This window comes from Panulirus ornatus, chromosome 13, assembly GCF_036320965.1.
Source record: "Panulirus ornatus isolate Po-2019 chromosome 13, ASM3632096v1, whole genome shotgun sequence".
Classification (NCBI taxonomy): Eukaryota; Metazoa; Arthropoda; class Malacostraca; order Decapoda; family Palinuridae; genus Panulirus; species Panulirus ornatus.
This window is the reverse complement of record NC_092236.1, coordinates 56227435-56245058: the sequence shown is the minus strand read 5'-3', so window position 1 is coordinate 56245058 and position 17624 is coordinate 56227435. Positions and strand designations below refer to the sequence as shown.

At 45.0% G+C, this 17624-nt stretch overlaps 1 protein-coding gene across 2 annotated transcripts in view; it reads right to left on the bottom strand.

The window, feature by feature from the left end:
* Positions 1-2497: 2497 nt before the first annotated feature.
* LOC139752922 (facilitated trehalose transporter Tret1-like) overlaps positions 2498-17624 on the bottom strand; it is a 19041-nt gene continuing 3914 nt past the window's right edge. For both annotated transcript variants that reach the window (XM_071668988.1, XM_071668987.1), the window contains 10 exons: positions 10739-10815; positions 10027-10478; positions 9118-9381; positions 8803-8931; positions 8042-8251; positions 7083-7279; positions 6261-6411; positions 5303-5446; positions 4631-4734; positions 2498-2975 (listed from right to left, as the gene is read on the bottom strand). In XM_071668988.1, the coding sequence (XP_071525089.1) occupies positions 2820-2975; positions 4631-4734; positions 5303-5446; positions 6261-6411; positions 7083-7279; positions 8042-8251; positions 8803-8931; positions 9118-9381; positions 10027-10141 (1470 nt within the window). In that variant the 5' untranslated portion in view covers positions 10142-10478; positions 10739-10815 and the 3' untranslated portion in view covers positions 2498-2819. The remainder of the gene's footprint in view (positions 2976-4630; positions 4735-5302; positions 5447-6260; positions 6412-7082; positions 7280-8041; positions 8252-8802; positions 8932-9117; positions 9382-10026; positions 10479-10738; positions 10816-17624) is intronic.

Below are 17624 nucleotides of genomic sequence, written 5' to 3'. Positions count from 1 at the left end.
TGGCCCTCGGTGGCCCAATAAAGTGTAACCGTAGCGCTCAACCGGCACTTTAGCCTACCTTCCGTGTTCTTTAATTGACGCGCTGTCCGACCGCTGGTTGGTTACACCCACCATAGTTATGGGCCAGTTCCTCTTGTCAAGGCTGTGGTCACGTACTTTACACCACTCTGCCCCATTTTCTTTATATCCATGCTTTTTTTTCTATTTTCTTTTTGTTTTTTAGGGGAAAAGAATGTAACTTTACGTCTCTATCTAGGAGAAAGGTGTGGCGTAGCCCCTCCACGAACGCACTTAGAAAACGGGAGTCACAGACAGCGCCAGTGATGTTGACGGGGTGGGACCGGGTTGTGGGGAAGGGGGGTTGGGAGATTCAGGAGCTCCCGCTGTGCTTTTGGGGTCAGGGTTGTGGCCTCCTTCCCTCGGGTTGTGAAAGTGTTTTACAACCACAGGGGTCCATCACTGAGGTAGGAAGCAGGTAAACCGCAGAAGCAAAAGGGGGATGTACAACTTCCTGCTTGTTGTGAGGGTCATTGAGTCGCAGTGGACTGCCAAGTTCCCCTCCTTGGCTCAGATCGCTATCTCTTCTCCTGCCTCTTGTCTCACCCGCAGGTGGTTTGCTGGCCTTAGCTCGATAAAAGAATGTCTCTTTTCTCAAATATGACACCAGGTCACATGCATCTCGCCTCACTGCCGGTGACGAGACGAGCGCAAGCCGTTTTCTAAATGGCAGAATGTTGTCCCAGGGAGAGAAAGTTCGCGAGGCGGAGGCCCTCCCCCACCCTCCAATCCAACCAACCCAACCCCACCCTTGGGTGTAGAAACCTCGCCCTCTCCCCACATGCTCTTCAGATGTGTGATTACAGTAGGGTGCGGAGGATGTCCCACATAGCGCGGAGGTGGGGGGTCCATCTCTCTCTCTCTCTCTCTCTCTCTCTCTCTCTCTCTATATATATATATATATATATATATATATATATATATATATATATATATATATATATATATATATATATATATGTACACGGAAAAATAAACAAACGTTTTCGTGTTTTCTTATTGTGAAGACAGTGTCGGTCCCTAGCGGATACACTAACAACCACCACCACCACCACAACAACAACAACAACAACAACATGTATACGAGCTCAAGTAACCTTAGCATTTAAACTACATGTAAAACCTTCCCTCGGCCGTTAGGTCAAACCACCTCCCCACCAACCGCTGCGACTTAACGTAAAAGGTTAAGGGATTCCAAATCTGGTTCACGGAAGGTAGTGTTCTGCCATAGTGTTAAACCCCTTTTCACAGATTGATCTGTCGGAATACAACTGCCCATCAGATGAGCTAAGGATCCCGTATGGCTTATAGGACCAGATTCTACTCAACCCATTAGAGAGGAGATCATCTTCGTGTTCAATGATGTGATGGGAATGTCTATCGTGATTCGAAAATATCAAAGAATTCACTCTCAGGTCTTCAGTTTGGCCTGTGATCATAAATTCCTTTTTTGTGTGATTATGATCCTGTGTTCACCAATATATACACGTTGAATATCATTCGGTTGATCCTGCTGCGTTGTGATGCGCTCTCTCTCTCTCTCTCTCTCTCTCTCTCTCTCTCTCTCTCTCTCTCTCTCTCTCTCTCTCTCTCTCTCTCTCTCTCTCTCTCTCTCTCAATGCTAAAGTGAAGCAGATTAGTTCTCCCTTTTAATAGTTACTTTATTCCCGTTTTCTAATTTGCTTCATTTGTAGGTATAACTTGCGTAGATTTGATGGGGAGTTGTACTGAGCATTATTATTTGATAATCATGAATGAGACATAAGTGGACTCGTTTTTTATAGCGTTATATCAAGAATGGAAATATATTCAGAGTTTGAGCCTTGAACGCGACGGTGGGATCCTTAGGTACGAAGGTACGATCCTTGAACACGACGGTAAGACCCTCGAGCACGACGGTACGACCCTCGAACACGACGGTACGACCCTTGAGCACGACGGTATTACGACCCTCGAGCATTGGCCTTTGACCTGACTCTCAAGATCATCGTACTACCCAAGGGTCGTACTATCGTCTTGAGTGAGTCAATGGGTCGGCCAACTCTCTCTCTCTCTCTCTCTCTCTCTCTCTCTCTCTCTCTCTCTCTCTCTCTCTCTCTCTCTCTCTCTCTCTCTCTCTCTCTCTCTCTCTCTCTCTCTCCCCTTTAAAAACTGTATGTAGTAGCCTTCCTCCCACACCATATCCTATATATTCATGGCACCTCCGTTCAAGTCATCTCTATCAACATGCTATGTCCCCAGTGTCATTTCAGTGCCCCGTGTGTGAATCTCTCTTTTTTTTTTTTTAATGGCATTTCTCTCCCATCCTCTACCAATTCTGGAGTCCCACTGATGGGGGCGGTAGAATACATATACATCAAACCACTTCCATTGAGCTCGAGGCACCGTATCATCACACGGGCTGTATGTTATGAATTGTTATAGATAAGGATAACAAAACTTTGTCAGATAACAATCATTTATTTAGGTGAACTAATGCATAGGACAGATATATATAAAATGCTGCGAGGCAACCTCGCTCTGACCCAATTCATAAGAGCTAGTACAAATGTACCATTACATTTGTTCCAATATATGTATATATATATATATATATATATATATATATATATATATATATATATATATATATATATATATATATATATATATATATATAAGGAAAATAAATTGTCTAAATACCAGAACTCTTTTATGTAACAAATATAGACAAGATGGACGGTATTTGGAAATTCCTAAATGTTAAAAGATAAGAGATAACTTCATCGGACCGCTTTGGCAACTGGACTATCAAATGAGGCGGTGATCTCCTGGAGGGTTCTTCCTTTAGTCTCCGGCACGATGGTTAGGCAGAAGATGAAGTTGATCATGCAAATGCCCCCGAAGAACCAGAATGCGCCGTACACGTGGATAGCCTCCTGTGGGGGAGAGAGAGAGAGAGAGAGAGGAGAAAACACACACACAGGTTTTTATTTAGAAGGGCCGACGTGGCGAGAAAGAGCGATGTTGTAAGGAGTAGATAAGGAAAGGACAGAGATTGAAATCTTTGGCATTAATCTTATCTTTTTTTTTTATCTTACATTAAATGTACGTCACTACTACTTGTGTCATAATCTCTCTTTCGCTCACACATACACACACACACACACACACACACACACACACACACACACACACGCACACCGACACACACACACACATGTCGAGAGGGAGTTAAGATAAGCTGCGAGCTTGCATAAGCTTTCCAGAGTTGATCTAACGAGGCTTGATGAAGTTCACCCCCACTAAAATGTCAAGTAGTGGGGAACAGAAGGGACCTTGATATGATTATCGCCCTGCAGGACTCCGTGTTAAAGAGACACTGGGGTGTCAACACAGTCCCTAATTGACCTGTGGCGCATGCATGCAGTGTGGTTGAGCCCGCATGGGTTCGATCCTGGTCGCGGCAGTCGGTCCGCATCTTAACCACATGAAAATGAAACACGTTAAGTTCCCCGGTGCATTTTCGTGTAATGATCACATCATCATCATCATCAGGGGCAGATACAACTGATTGTTATAATTCTCTCTTGTATTTCCCTTGGTGATGTGATCATTCTCACGAAAGTGCACTAGGGATCTTATCGCGTTTCATCTTGTGGTCGGTAAAGGAATTTAGTTGATCACGCGCTCAATTGCGATCTTCCACCCGCTTGTGGCTTCGCGACGAGTGAAAAGCAACCTTCAGGGAGAGTACAGTCTCGCTGAATAACTTCCCACTCCTAAGGAGTCCATCACTCCTCTGCTACTGATTGTAGCGCAGCCAAGAAACCGCAGTAGCCCCTAGGGTTATACGGTCATATAATGATACAAAAACACACATAGAAAAATAAACTTTGTGGATAATGATTGATAATGAGGACAGTGATGTTACCGGACTCCACCTGCCTTTGTTTACACCGCGAGCTGAAAGTCACCTCCAGCGAAGCTGTGACGTCGTCTCTCGACGACAGGGAGTACCACAGTCTCTTGTCGAAGAACTCATTCCAAAAGGACTCCTTGCACTTCCCTGCTTCTGGAAGTAGCGCAGCCCTGGAACAGCGGGAGCCCCTGGTATAAAGGGTTCCTGGGGTAACACCAGGACCCTTTCAAGAGAAGAAGGGTCCTGAAGAAGAGAAAGGGGTTGTCTTGGAGCAACACCAAGACCCTTTCCAGGAGAAGGAATGTCCTAGAATAACACCAAGACCCTTTCCAGGAGAAGGTGGGGTCCTGGAATAACACCAAGACCCTTTCCAGGAGAAAGGGTATCCTGGAATAACACCAAGACCCTTTCCAGAAGGGGTGTCCTGGAATAACACCAAGACCCTTTCCAGGAGAAGGTGGGGTGTCCTGGAATAACACCAAGGCCCTTTTCAGGAGATGGTGGGTCCTGGAATAACACCAAGACCCTTTCCAGGATAAGGGGTGTCATGGAATAACACCAAACCCATTCCAGGAGAAGGTGGGGTTCTGGAAGTAATCATAGACACAAAATACATCGACGTGAGAACGATCTCTCCAGCGTCGTCCCCTAGCCGGGTCCTCTCACGTTTACCTGCAGTGACTCGAACGTGAAGGTCACGATGAAGACACACGTCCAGTTGAAGGTTGCGGCCATGCTGCTGGCTGCCGCCTTCACGCTGGGATGGAACAGTTCCCCTGGGTGGAGAGAGGAGGAAACTTAGACGTATATTCATATCCATTTATATGTGTGTGTTTGTATGTATGGGTCTTCGTCCCTCAGGCAACTCAATCTTATTGGTAATGGAGGGAGAGCCTTCTACTTTACTCCCCTGTCTCCATCTATAGAGTTTATGGAATTAAGGCCGTTTGCAACGCAAGGGTGGGCCGTTTTGATAACTGTTTCTTCCCCTGCACCTCGAAGCCTTGGGGAACTCCCTCTACCTTTCTCAATGTCTTTCTCCCAACAACTATGAGCCCGTCACATTTTAAAGGACAGGTTTATTCACTCCCTCCAATAAAAAACAATCGTAACTACTTTTCCCTTGTGTCTATTCATCTTGTCCCCCCTCCTCTACCATCCCCTCTATACTTCATCTAAGGCCCGTGGCCTTGATGTGGACTTTTTGTCCGTGGCTGGAGCCATCAACGGACCTTCATTCTAATAAACAATTGGGGTCTTCCGTCACAGGGCGGCCTTTGCCCCCCCAACTGTATGTGAGGCCCAGGCGTCGCTGGGGAGGAACGGACACGCACACACACTCACCCATCATGACCCAGGGGACGCTGCCGTACCCGAGGCAGAAGGAGATGCAGAAGACCATCAGGGAGGTGAGGGGGAGCCAGCCAAGCGTCGAGACGACCCACTCCTCGTCCTGCTCCTTCTCGTAGAAGAACACCCCCATGCAGGCTGGTGGTGGTCAGGATGACGTTTTGAGAGAGAGAGAGAGAGAGAGAGAGAGAGAGAGAGAGAGAGAGAGAGAGAGAGAGAGAGAGAGAGAGAGAGAGAGAGAGAGAGAAGGGCGGTGTTGGAGGTGGAGTAAAGAAGGAGTTATCACACATTTGTTATCATCAAGTAAATACATATTTATGCTCCTGTAACCTTCCTTCCTCTCTCTCTCTCTCTCTCTCTCTCTCTCTCTCTCTCTCTCTCTCTCTCTCTCTCTCTCTCTCTCTCTCTCACACACACACACACACACACACACACCCACGAGGCTGGGATATCCGTTCTGTGACACTTACACTGCCAGCTGCCAAGGTTGAAGGATCAATGATCGTTTAAGTCAATACCTGAAGGGAAATCAATTGGTTGCCCTCTGCTCATTTGCGTTTAATGTCACTCATATTCAAAGCACATACGCACGCACACACGTACCAATGAGGGAGTACAATCCTGGATGCAAGGCTAAAGTGGGGATTTACGATCGGGTATTCAGCTTGCTCCTGTAGGTGCAGGAAGGGAGCCACACGTGTAGAAGACGTGATGATTAGAGACACACACGACATCACATCCACAGAGACGGACAGAACATCTTAAACCATCATACAGTACTGCGCACGCGCTCATTTTGACCCCTTGATGACGCGACATGGAGCAAAAAAGGCGATAACGAACAACCCAAGACAACTTTGAATAACGTAGAATGCAACCACTGACATCCATGCATGGCTGAACGAGGCATACCATTATCTTTCTCTCAACAGTTCTTGGTCTAAGATCGTACTTATGGAGATGGCCATGACCCCAGCGGAGAGGGAGAGGAGGAGCTTCCTGCCGGCGCGGTCGATGAGGAAGGTCGAGGCCACTGTGGAGAGGACCTGGACCGCGCCTATGATGATGATGCTCGCGTCCTCTGAGATACTGCTGCCGGAGTCCTGCCGAAATGAGGCCAAGACGTCTAAGCTGACGAGGCTCCAGGACAAGGCATGTAAACTCCCTTAAGGAAGGCATCTAGAAAATATATATATATACATATATATACATTCAATAACTCATTGTTACCATCAATGTTCTGACGGTCACTCTTCAGATGGGAGGGAATTGAAGATCTTTAAAAATGGAGACATATATATATCATGAACTTGAAGGAATGAATATTAGATCCGGTACAGTAATGGTATGGAATAATCCCCCTTAGTTGTGAGTGATCGTGTTGACCACTCTTGCCTTCCAGCAGCCACTGACTGGAAGCCTGGAAGCTTATTGACTGATCGTGGCTGACCGAAGATCCTACACACACACACACACACACACACACACACACACACACACTTGCTGGCCTGACCACCTTGGTGTAGCCACGAACTAACCAAAACAATCAAGAACTTTTCGACTTACATTGGCTTCTTCTGCTGACCGCTCGAGCATTCCAGAGTGTGGCAAGAACACTGACTACTACTGCTGCGTGTGGCAGGGCAGCCCTTAACGATTGTACGATCCACAGATGATTGGAGAGAAGGGGATTGAAGGGAGGGAGGATTTCGAGGTAGGGTCTGTAGGGAGGGAGGGCTCAAATAAGAAGCTCTGGGGTTCGAGGGGCACTAGCCTGGAAAATAGCGTTGATGTTGAAGACGACAGCGTTGATCCCTGACAGCTGCTGGAAGAACATGAGGAGGAGGATGGTGAGGAGCGGCTTCAGAACGCAGGGCGAGGAGAGATCCTTGAGGGACAAGCGCGCATCCGACGATTCCCTCAGCGAGTCCTTCAACTCCTGCAGCTCCTTCTCGATGTCGTAGGACTTGCCTGTAGAAGGGGGCAGCAGAAGGAAGGTTAATGTTTTAAGAGCAGACACTGTAAAGCACATCATTCTCGAACGCGTCTTATCTAATCTTTAAATTTCGAGAGTCATAACTATACAGAGCAGCTGCCATATGATCATTAATGTATGCATCTTGTTATCATTCTTATCAAACCCTATTGAGAGAAGAAGACCCACATACATTTACAGATAACACCACGAGAGAAATGGAAAGTGTGACTGCAAGATCCCTCGTTTATCACATCTTCAGGTCAACTGACAGACAGCTAAGACAACCAGACAATACATGCAGGTCAGCGTCGAGGTCAATTAAGCAATATTGACCAGCCGGGTCGTAACAGGTCGACTGGGCAGGATCCCTTTACATACCTGATTGACCCCTCAGGTCGTGACCTGACGGGTCAATATATACAGGAATGTAAAGGATCACACCCAGTCGACCTGTTATGACCCGACTGGTCAGTATTGCTCAGTTGACCCCTCAAACTGACCAGAGTTCCTCCTCTGTGTATTGCTCGTTTTCCCATACATGCCTCTCGGTCTGCCCTGAAGATTAGACAAGTGATAGATCTTGCAGTTTACACCTCTCGTATCTCCTGCAGGTTTCATCTGCATCTGTTATCCTCCAAAATAGTGTCCGAAGCGTAGGTATACGATGGTATAAGTAAATCTTCAAAATAATAATGAAAAAACATTTCTGTTCACAGTTTGTGAAAAAGGCGTGAAATCCCAAAACGAATGCTAACCTCTGAAGTACTGTAGTGACTGCCTCGCCTGCTCTTCCTCGCCCTTCGTCAGGAGGTAGATCGGCGACTCCCTCAGAAAGACGGCCAACAGGAGGTAGACGAGACCCAGGGCGCCACACACCACACTCAACCACCGCCACGACTCTACCACAGTGCCCAGCACGTAGGCGTACAGGACACCCAGGGTGATGAACAGCTGGAACCCGGAGCCTGGAATTGAAGGAGAGAAGGTCAGTAAGACAGCGAGGTAGCATTAAGAACAGAGGACTGAGTCTAAGAGAGAAAAATCCTCCCTTTGACCCCTTTTCTCTGTTCCTTCTTTTGGACAAGTAAAAACTGAAGGGGAGGATTTCCAGTCACCCGCTCCCTCCCCTTTCAGTCGCCTTCTACGACACGCAAGGAATACGTGGGAAGAATTCTTTTTCTTCTATCCCCAGGGGTATTGTAATTCTCTTTGGTGATGACTGAAGAGCAAAGAGGGTAGAACCTATCCTTCGACCAGGAAAGCGAACGTTGTGGCAAGAGAAATCATGAAGAAAGTAGTAGAGATGCATAACATCTCATGGAATGATGTGAATAAGATCGGGTGAAAGGTATCTGTAAGGAGTAAAAGTGTAGTGGACAAGTCTGAGTGAATGATGGTGATCGTTCGAAGCGACGCCTAAACTTTGGAATACTACACAGTGTCGTTGCTACCCTCCGTCTGCTTTACACCTTACGATACGAGGACAGTGAACGTCTCAATGATCACGTAATCTTACCAAGTGTTCCTCTGATGTCCTTGGAGGCGTACTCTGTCGTGTAGGTGGGGACAGTCAGTGAGGTCGTGCCGGTACAGAGGCCACAGAGAATACGGCCACACAGCAGCATAGCCAGGTTCTGGGCCAGACCTGAAGGAAGACCATGATCCAATAAGGCTACGTCAAAGCATCGCAGGAAAAAAAAAAAAAAAAATATATATATATATATATATATATATATATATATATATATATATATATATATATAGAGAGAGAGAGAGAGAGAGCAAATGAACTATTTACAGTCTCTCTTTTTCGCGTCTCCGCCCTTCTTACCGATGAGCGCCCATCCGATTATGAGTGGGATGACGGAGAGCAACATGGTCCCCTTCCTGCCGATGGTCTTGATGGTGTAGCCGGCCACCATGCACCCCAGCAGCGCCCCGATGCTCATCGTCCCCGCGAACCAGCTCCTCTCCTCCTTCCCGAGGTAGAAGCCCTCCGAAGTGGCGTTGTCTGTGGAGTTCTGCCAACGGAACGCCGCGCTTGCTGGGGCCGAGTATCCAATGACGGAGCCGACGGCCATAGCGCCCATCGAAGCTGTTGAGGAGGAGATGGAGTTTTTGGAAACACGTTCCCGAATGATGGGTCACGTGTTCAGCTAACGTAGGAGAATGATGGATCGCAATCTCTGATGTAAGGTCAAAGGCCTCTCTACCTTCAGGAGCTGCCATTACAGTAATGCGTTATTTTCGCATCGCGCATTGAACAAACCCAATTTAAAACAACAACCAAAACCCCCCCAGCTGTGCTGTGGTCACCTACTGTACCCATGCACTCACCGTTACAGTCACGAGGCATCATCATTCCCTACGTGTGACCTTTGACCTAAAGTTTTGAGATAGAAGCACTACACACACATATCCTTCTTAAGCCACATGTAAGTCTCTTTACTTTAATGACACCTGAATGATTATAACAAAAGAGGTATTGCTGAGGACCGCTGTCAATCACACACACACACACATTTATATATATATATATATATATATATATATATATATATATATATATATATATATATATATATATATATATATATATATATATATATATATATATATATATATATATATTTAAGAGATATCCACTTTGACACTATGCCTCCAGGAGACCGGTTACGTCTTATATCACGTCATTCGCCATGGGAGAACTGAGAGGAACAAGGAGAGGGGCGCCACGTACCACTGAAGGCAGCCAGGTACTGTGTACCGTAGGTGGGTCGTTGCTTGTGCTCCTCTACCACCAGGACTGTGGTGGAGTTCTGCACCACCCCCATTCTGCTCTCCCTAAAGCCCATGGCTGGGTCCACGGCTCTTCTCTGTCACCACCGATCCCGCCTCCGTTTTTTTTCCCCCCCACCAAACCTCTTCTGGCTTCTGATGGTTCACCCAGGGTCTTTTATTTTCTCTCCTACTGCTTCTTCTTCTACTACTGCTACTTCTTCTACTACTTCTACTACTGCTGCTACTTCTACAGCTACTGCTACAGCTACAGCTACTTGTCTTCTTCTCCTCCGGCAGTAGGCGTTCCTGATTATTCTTTCCTCGTGCTCGAGATGCAAGATGATCCTCCTCTTCTTGTGGGTTTTGCTGGCGTCACCTCACACACACATACGCACACACACACACACACACCTGTGGAAGATAAGGATGATGAAACATTTATCTTTTTTTTTTTCTCTCTGAATAATTTTGATAAAAAGATTTGGATAACGTCAGTGAAAGCTCTGTGGTGTTCCCTGGCGTATGTGGGATGGGAAGGGACCAGTTTCTGCAATTGAGGTGGTTGCTTTTGGTAATCGCATGATTAAATCATATGTAGGTATTCATCCGTTGATTAACATGAGTGTGACTAATTGCAAAGGGATTATAAGACTAATAGTAAGCAAAATCACTTCTCTTTTAGGTCACAGATTCGTATGTAGAGCGATGAGTGGTGTTGAAGATGAGCGTTTCAGCGGCGTCCACCAAACTGTGAAAAAGCAAAATGTATGTATCAATAAATCTTCCTTTTTTGGGGGGGTTGGGGGGACAATATAAGCAATGGTTCAAATTAAACAAGTCCGTGATGAAAGAGATATGTACCTAAATCGAATGGCAGCAATCAGATCAGATATATTAACACGTATTAATGTTTATAGTTACTTCTAGGGATAATCAGTGGAGAAATTGGCCACTCATAAGATATATATATATTCATACATATTCGCCATTTCCCGCGTTAGCGAAGTAGCGTTAAGAAGAGAGGACTGAGCCTTAGAGGGAATATCCTCACTTGGCCTCTTAGCTTGTTCCTTCTTTTGGAAAATAAAAAAAAAAAAAAAAAACAACGGGAAGGGAGAATTTTCAGCCTCTTGCTAATCACCCTATTCCTCCTTTCTTAATCACCCCTTCATTCTTAGTCACCCTTTCCCTTAGTTACCCCTTCCCTCTTAATCACATTTTCTCCCTATTCACCCCTACTCCTCCCCTCTTTCATTACTCCTTCCCCTTATGAACTCCTTCTACCCTCTCATCACCCCCCCTCACTCTATCAAACACCCCCCACCCCCCCAATCCCCCTATAATCACCCCAGTCACGTAACTGCGAAGAACTTCAGCTCACGCTAATGTAAGTACAAATGTTGTAATCTTATCTACTCAAGGCTCGAGGAGCAGAGATTACACACATGGTGGCTACACACACACACACACACACACACACACAAGTAAGGCAAGACCAGTGGTTACATTTGACTCGTTACAAGACAAATGAAGTTCTCAGAAATGCCATTAATAGGAGGTGAACCAAGATCTCTTTTTTTCTTTATTGTTACATAAAAGAAAGAAGAAAGAAAGAAAGAATTCTCAGAGCGTTGCTTGCAAGCGGGAGGAAGAGCGTTGCTTGCAAGCGGGAGGATGAGCGTTGCTTGCAAGCGGGAGGATGAGCGTTGCTTGGTAGCGGGAGGAAGAGCGTTGCTTGCAAGCGGGAGGATGAGCGTTGCTTGCAAGCGGGAGGAAGAGCGTTGCTTGCAAGCGGGAGGATGAGCGTTGCTTGCAAGTGGGAGGATGAGCGTTGCCTGCAAGCGGGTGAAAGAGCATTGCTTGCAAGCGGGTGAAAGAGCGTTGCCTGCAAGCGGGTGAAAGAGCATTGCTTGCAAGCGGAAGAAAGAGCGTTGCCTGGAAGTGGAAGAAAGAGCGTTGCATGCAAGCGGAAGGAAGGGCCTCGCTTGCCTGCCTGCTCAACGCAGACTACGCACACCGTCAATAAAGTTTACGGACGACACTTTATCACGGCCCTACCATCCATCCCACACTCCAGTCGTCATAGCTCGATTAGAACTGCTTGTTAGGAGGACAACTTTAATTTGTACAGCGTCGCTGCAAAAAAAAAAAAAAAAGCGGGAACGGCTTTCGACTACACCGCTTACGTGAAGCGAAACGGCAAATTAACGAGAAGCTGAAGACAGACAAGCAAGATCTATATAACTTGTAGAAATAATTGTAAAATAAGACATCGTACCTATTTATAGGTTTCGGATTTTTTCAACATTTTTTTATTACAATATCTATCGTACGAAAATGAAAGGATGAAGTCAACTTAGAATTAAACAATGATATAAAAAAAGGCCTTTTCAAGGGAAGGAGGCCAGACGTACACATAGTGTTCCCGGGAAGACAGGCGCCAGAGGGAGTGTGTGGCAATGTGTTGTTCGTAGTCACGGAGAGTGTTGGAACACCCCCACCCCCCCGTCCCCCCTCTCTACTAACCTTATATATATATATATATATATATATATATATATATATATATATATATATATATATATATCAGGAGAGACTGTGTACAGAATGGAAAAAGGTGAGAACAATGGAAGTAAGGGGAGTGGGGGAGGAATGGGATGTATTTAGGGAATCAGTGATGGATTGCGCAAAAGATGCTTGTGGCATGAGAAGAGTGGGAGGTGGGCTGTTTAGAAAGGGTAGTGAGTGGTGGGATGAAGAAGTAAGAGTATTAGTGAAAGAGAAGAGAGAGGCATTTGGACGATTTTTGCAGGGAAAAAATGCAATTGAGTGGGAGAAGTATAAAAGAAAGAGACAGGAGGTCAAGAGAAAGGTGCAAGAGGTGAAAAAAAGGGCAAATGAGAGTTGGGGTGAGAGACTATCAGTAAATTTTAGGGAGAATAAAAAGATGTTCTGGAAGGAGGTAAATAGGGTGCGTAAGACAAGGGAGCAAATGGGAACTTCCAGTAAAGGGCGTAAATGGGGAGGTGATAACAAGTAGTGGTGATGTGAGAAGGAGATGGAATGAGTATTTTGAAGGTTTGTTGAATGTGTCTGATGACAGAGTGGCAGATATAGGGTGTTTGGGTCGAGGTGGTGTGCAAAGTGAGAGGGTTAGGGAAAATGATTTGGTAAACAGAGAAGAGGTAGTAAAAGCTTTGCGGAAGATGAAAGCCGGCAAGGCAGCAGGTTTGGATGGTATTGCAGTGGAATTTATTAAAAAAGGGGGTGACTGTATTGTTGACTGGTTGGTAAGGTTATTTAATGTATGTATGACTCATGGTGAGGTGCCTGAGGATTGGCGGAATGCTTGCATAGTGCCATTGTACAAAGGCAAAGGGGATAAGAGTGAGTGCTCAAATTACAGAGGTATAAGTTTGTTGAATATTCCTGGTAAATTATATGGGAGGGTATTGATTGAGAGGGTGAAGGCATGTACAGAGCATCAGATTGGGGAAGAGCAGTGTGGTTTCAGAAGTGGTAGAGGATGTGTGGATCAGGTGTTTGCTTTGAAGAATGTATGTGAGAAATACTTAGAAAAGCAAATGGATTTGTATGTAGCATTTATGGATCTGGAGAAGGCATATGATAGAGTTGATAGAGATGCTCTGTGGAAGGTATTAAGAATATATGGTGTGGGAGGCAAGTTGTTAGAAGCAGTGAAAAGTTTTTATCGAGGATGTAAGGCATGTGTACGTGTAGGAAGAGAGGAAAGTGATTGGTTCTCAGTGAATGTAGGTTTGCGGCAGGGGTGTGTGATGTCTCCATGGTTGTTTAATTTGTTTATGGATGGGGTTGTTAGGGAGGTAAATGCAAGAGTTTTGGAAAGAGGGGCAAGTATGAAGTCTGTTGGGGATGAGAGAGCTTGGGAAGTGAGTCAGTTGTTGTTCGCTGATGATACAGCGCTGGTGGCGGATTCATGTGAGAAACTGCAGAAGCTGGTGACGGAGTTTGGTAAAGTGTGTGGAAGAAGAAAGTTAAGAGTAAATGTCAATAAGAGCAAGGTTATTAGGTACAGTAGGGTTGAGGGTCAAGTCAATTGGGAGGTGAGTTTGAATGGTGAGAGGCTGGAGGAAGTGAAGTGTTTTAGATATCTGGGAGTGGATCTGTCAGCGGATGGAACCATGGAAGCGGAAGTGGATCATAGGGTGGGGGAGGGGGCGAAAATTTTGGGAGCCTTGAAAAATGTGTGGAAGTCGAGAACATTATCCCGGAAAGCAAAAATGGGTATGTTTGAAGGAATAGTAGTTCCAACAATGTTGTATGGTTGCGAGGCGTGGGCTATGGATAGAGTTGTGCGCAGGAGGATGGATGTGCTGGAAATGAGATGTTTGAGGACAATGTGTGGTGTGAGGTGGTTTGATCGAGTAAGTAACGTAAGGGTAAGAGAGATGTGTGGAAATAAAAAGAGCGTGGTTGAGAGAGCAGAAGAGGGTGTTTTGAAATGGTTTGGGCACATGGAGAGAATGAGTGAGGAAAGATTGACCAAGAGGATATATGTGTCGGAGGTGGAGGGAACGAGGAGAAGAGGGAGACCAAATTGGAGGTGGAAAGATGGAGTGAAAAGGATTTTGTGTGATCGGGGCCTGAACATGCAGGAGGGTGAAAGGAGGGCAAGGAATAGAGTGAATTGGAGCGATGTGGTATACAGGGGTTGACGTGCTGTCAGTGGATTGAATCAAGGCATGTGAAGCGTCTGGGGTAAATCATGGAAAGCTGTGTAGGTATGTATATTTGCGTGTGTGGACGTGTGTATGTACATGTGTATGGGGGGGTTGGGCCATTTCTTTCGTCTGTTTCCTTGCGCTACCTCGCAAACGCGGGAGACAGCGACAAAGTATAAAAAAAAAAAAAAAATATATATATATATATATATATATATATATATATATATATATAGAAAGGACCTCCTAAATTAACACAGCAACGAGCTCATAAACAAAGCCAACTCATATGTGTGTCCTTCATTCTTTTTTTATAGCTACAAAATCCCTGCTAGATCTGTCAAGTATCAGTTAAAAAAAAAAAAAAGACATTTGTTACTCTATTTAACTCGTTATTGACGTATCGAAGGTAAAGTGAAAGGCAAACGCTATGAATGGTATTTGGTACTTAACTGTCTGCTAGCTTATATTTAAGGCCGCCTCAACTTCTATTTATATCTACCGATAAGAACATTTCTCCAGCGCCTTCTTCAGGTGCTCAAGATAATTCTAGAATCACGTTCGAGTAGTGATGGAGTGACGGGTTATGATGGAGCAAGGGTGGTGAAGGAGTATGGTGATAGAGTGAGGGGTTTCGATAATGGATTGAGGGGTTGGTGGTGATAGAGTGAGAATTGTGATGGAGCGAGGGCGATCATAGTGATGGAGTGAGAACTGTGATGATGGAGCGAGTCTGTGTGGTGATGGAGCGATGGGTGGTGGTGATAGAGCGAGGGAGATCGTGGTGATGGAGTGCGAAATGGTGGTTATGAAGTGAAGGTAGGTATGGAATAAGGGTATGTGATGGAGTAGAGGCTGTTGATAGAGTGAATGAGGGTGGTGATGGAGTGACGGGTTGGTGATGGAGACACGGTGGCGTTCATGATGGAGTGATGGTGCTCGGCGACGCCATCGTAATCCTAGAAAGCGTCAAAACAACCAGTTACACGAAGCTAAACCACCATCGCCACCACCGTTTTGTTTACAAGTGACGCAGCAGCTATTGCCATAACAGTGCTAGGTCGCCCATATATTATTTTTTCTCTCTTTCTCTCATTCTAACATTTTTCGTCTCTGCCTCCAAATGATACGCTTTATATCAATCTCCCGTAATTATATCAAGCGATGTAGGCACCGGGCATCAAGTTTTTCACTCGCCCACAACTACCCAAAGTTAAGGCGAAAGACACGATGGGGTAACTATTTTTTTTTTCTTTTTTAAAAAGGGGCTGACAGACTCCGCCCAATTTTTCCATAACCTCGAATCACCGTCTTTTTCGCCTCAGTCGCCGGCTGGGCGAGGCCACATCAGCGGAAGGCGACTGCCACGGTCTACAGCGAGTGTGATATAACGTATATGTACGTAGTGATAAGCTCTATAGCGCGAAGGTGACGTAGAACACACCCCTCTTTCGACCATGTTCTGAACTAGGCTTTTAAGTGGTCCATTCGAGTGTTGTGAAGTGTTTTAAACGCGTGAGAAATTATGGTATAAGTGATCTTGTTACTGGTGCAAGCGATACTTACTTTGAAATTATTCTATAGTACAGTGAAACTTATAAATATTATAGCGCAAGTGATATAAACTATAGCGCATCTTTATCATAGCGCAAGTGATATAGATTATAGCGCATCTATATTATAACGCAAGTGATATAAACTATAGTGCATCTTAATTATAGCTCGAATAATCTTTAGTTATTCATTGGACTTAGCACATACCCTCTTCAGAGCTGGGTAAGCTATACTCATCGACAGCAGAATACTCACGTGTCACTCGCTCACCAAAGAGTGAGTAATGACTCATGCTTTGGGAGAGGTGGAAAGGGCGTGTCACTGGTAAGTATCATATAAACAATTTCTGATTGGACTAGTGAACTATGCATGATGAAAGTGTTGTAGCGTGATGAGGATAAATGGCTTAAAGACAATAAAGTAATAGTAAACTATTATATAAACTGCTTGGATTTTAGTGTGATTAAAACTTTGATAAAGTGATGCGTTGCCCACAGGTCTCTCGTCCCCCGGTGAGTGGGTGGTTGTGGGGGTGGTCAACAGGAGAGCAGCGAGTGGGTAAGTACTGTTAATACATTTCTGTTCATCAATATATTTCAACTGTTCCTTATGTGCCACGATGTTTGGTCATGATGTATCCGGCGCTGGAGGACGGTAAGTCATGTATATTTGTTTATTAGTTTATTATTTCAACGCGGGGCGTGACGGTAAGTACTGTTACAAATGCTTATTTGTTTATTAACTTTATTTTTGACGTTATATATATATATGTCTATGTATATGTGTGTGACATGTTGGACAGCGCTTTGGGGATCATGTTTCATCGATGATCTATGGTTATTGCCGTTGGGTGATTACTATTTTGATGAGTGGGGGATTGTGTAATTCGAATGATCGTTTATTTAATAAACATGTTTCAAAATAGGATGTGTTTCAAATGCCCTGTTTTTTTTTTTTGTTTTTTTTCTGACTTTATTTTGAAAAATCGCGTACCAGTTGTTGGCCACTGGGTTACGTGAGAATGTAGGAATGAGGAACGCTTCAATTTCCTATTGGGTCATTGCAGGGTTTCTGTGTGACACCTGGACGAACGGGTAGTTCGCCAGTTACCGTACCTCAAGAGATGATTTTATTGGGTTACGGTGATGTAAATCCTAGTTTACCCAAGGGTCTTCTGAGAAATAGATCTCTCGATGGCAAATATATTTCGTAACTTCTGTGGGGCATAAACCCTGGAAACATCTCCAAAATGTAATTAGAGTGTCATTATAATCACGTGAACGTTAAGAGATTATGAATT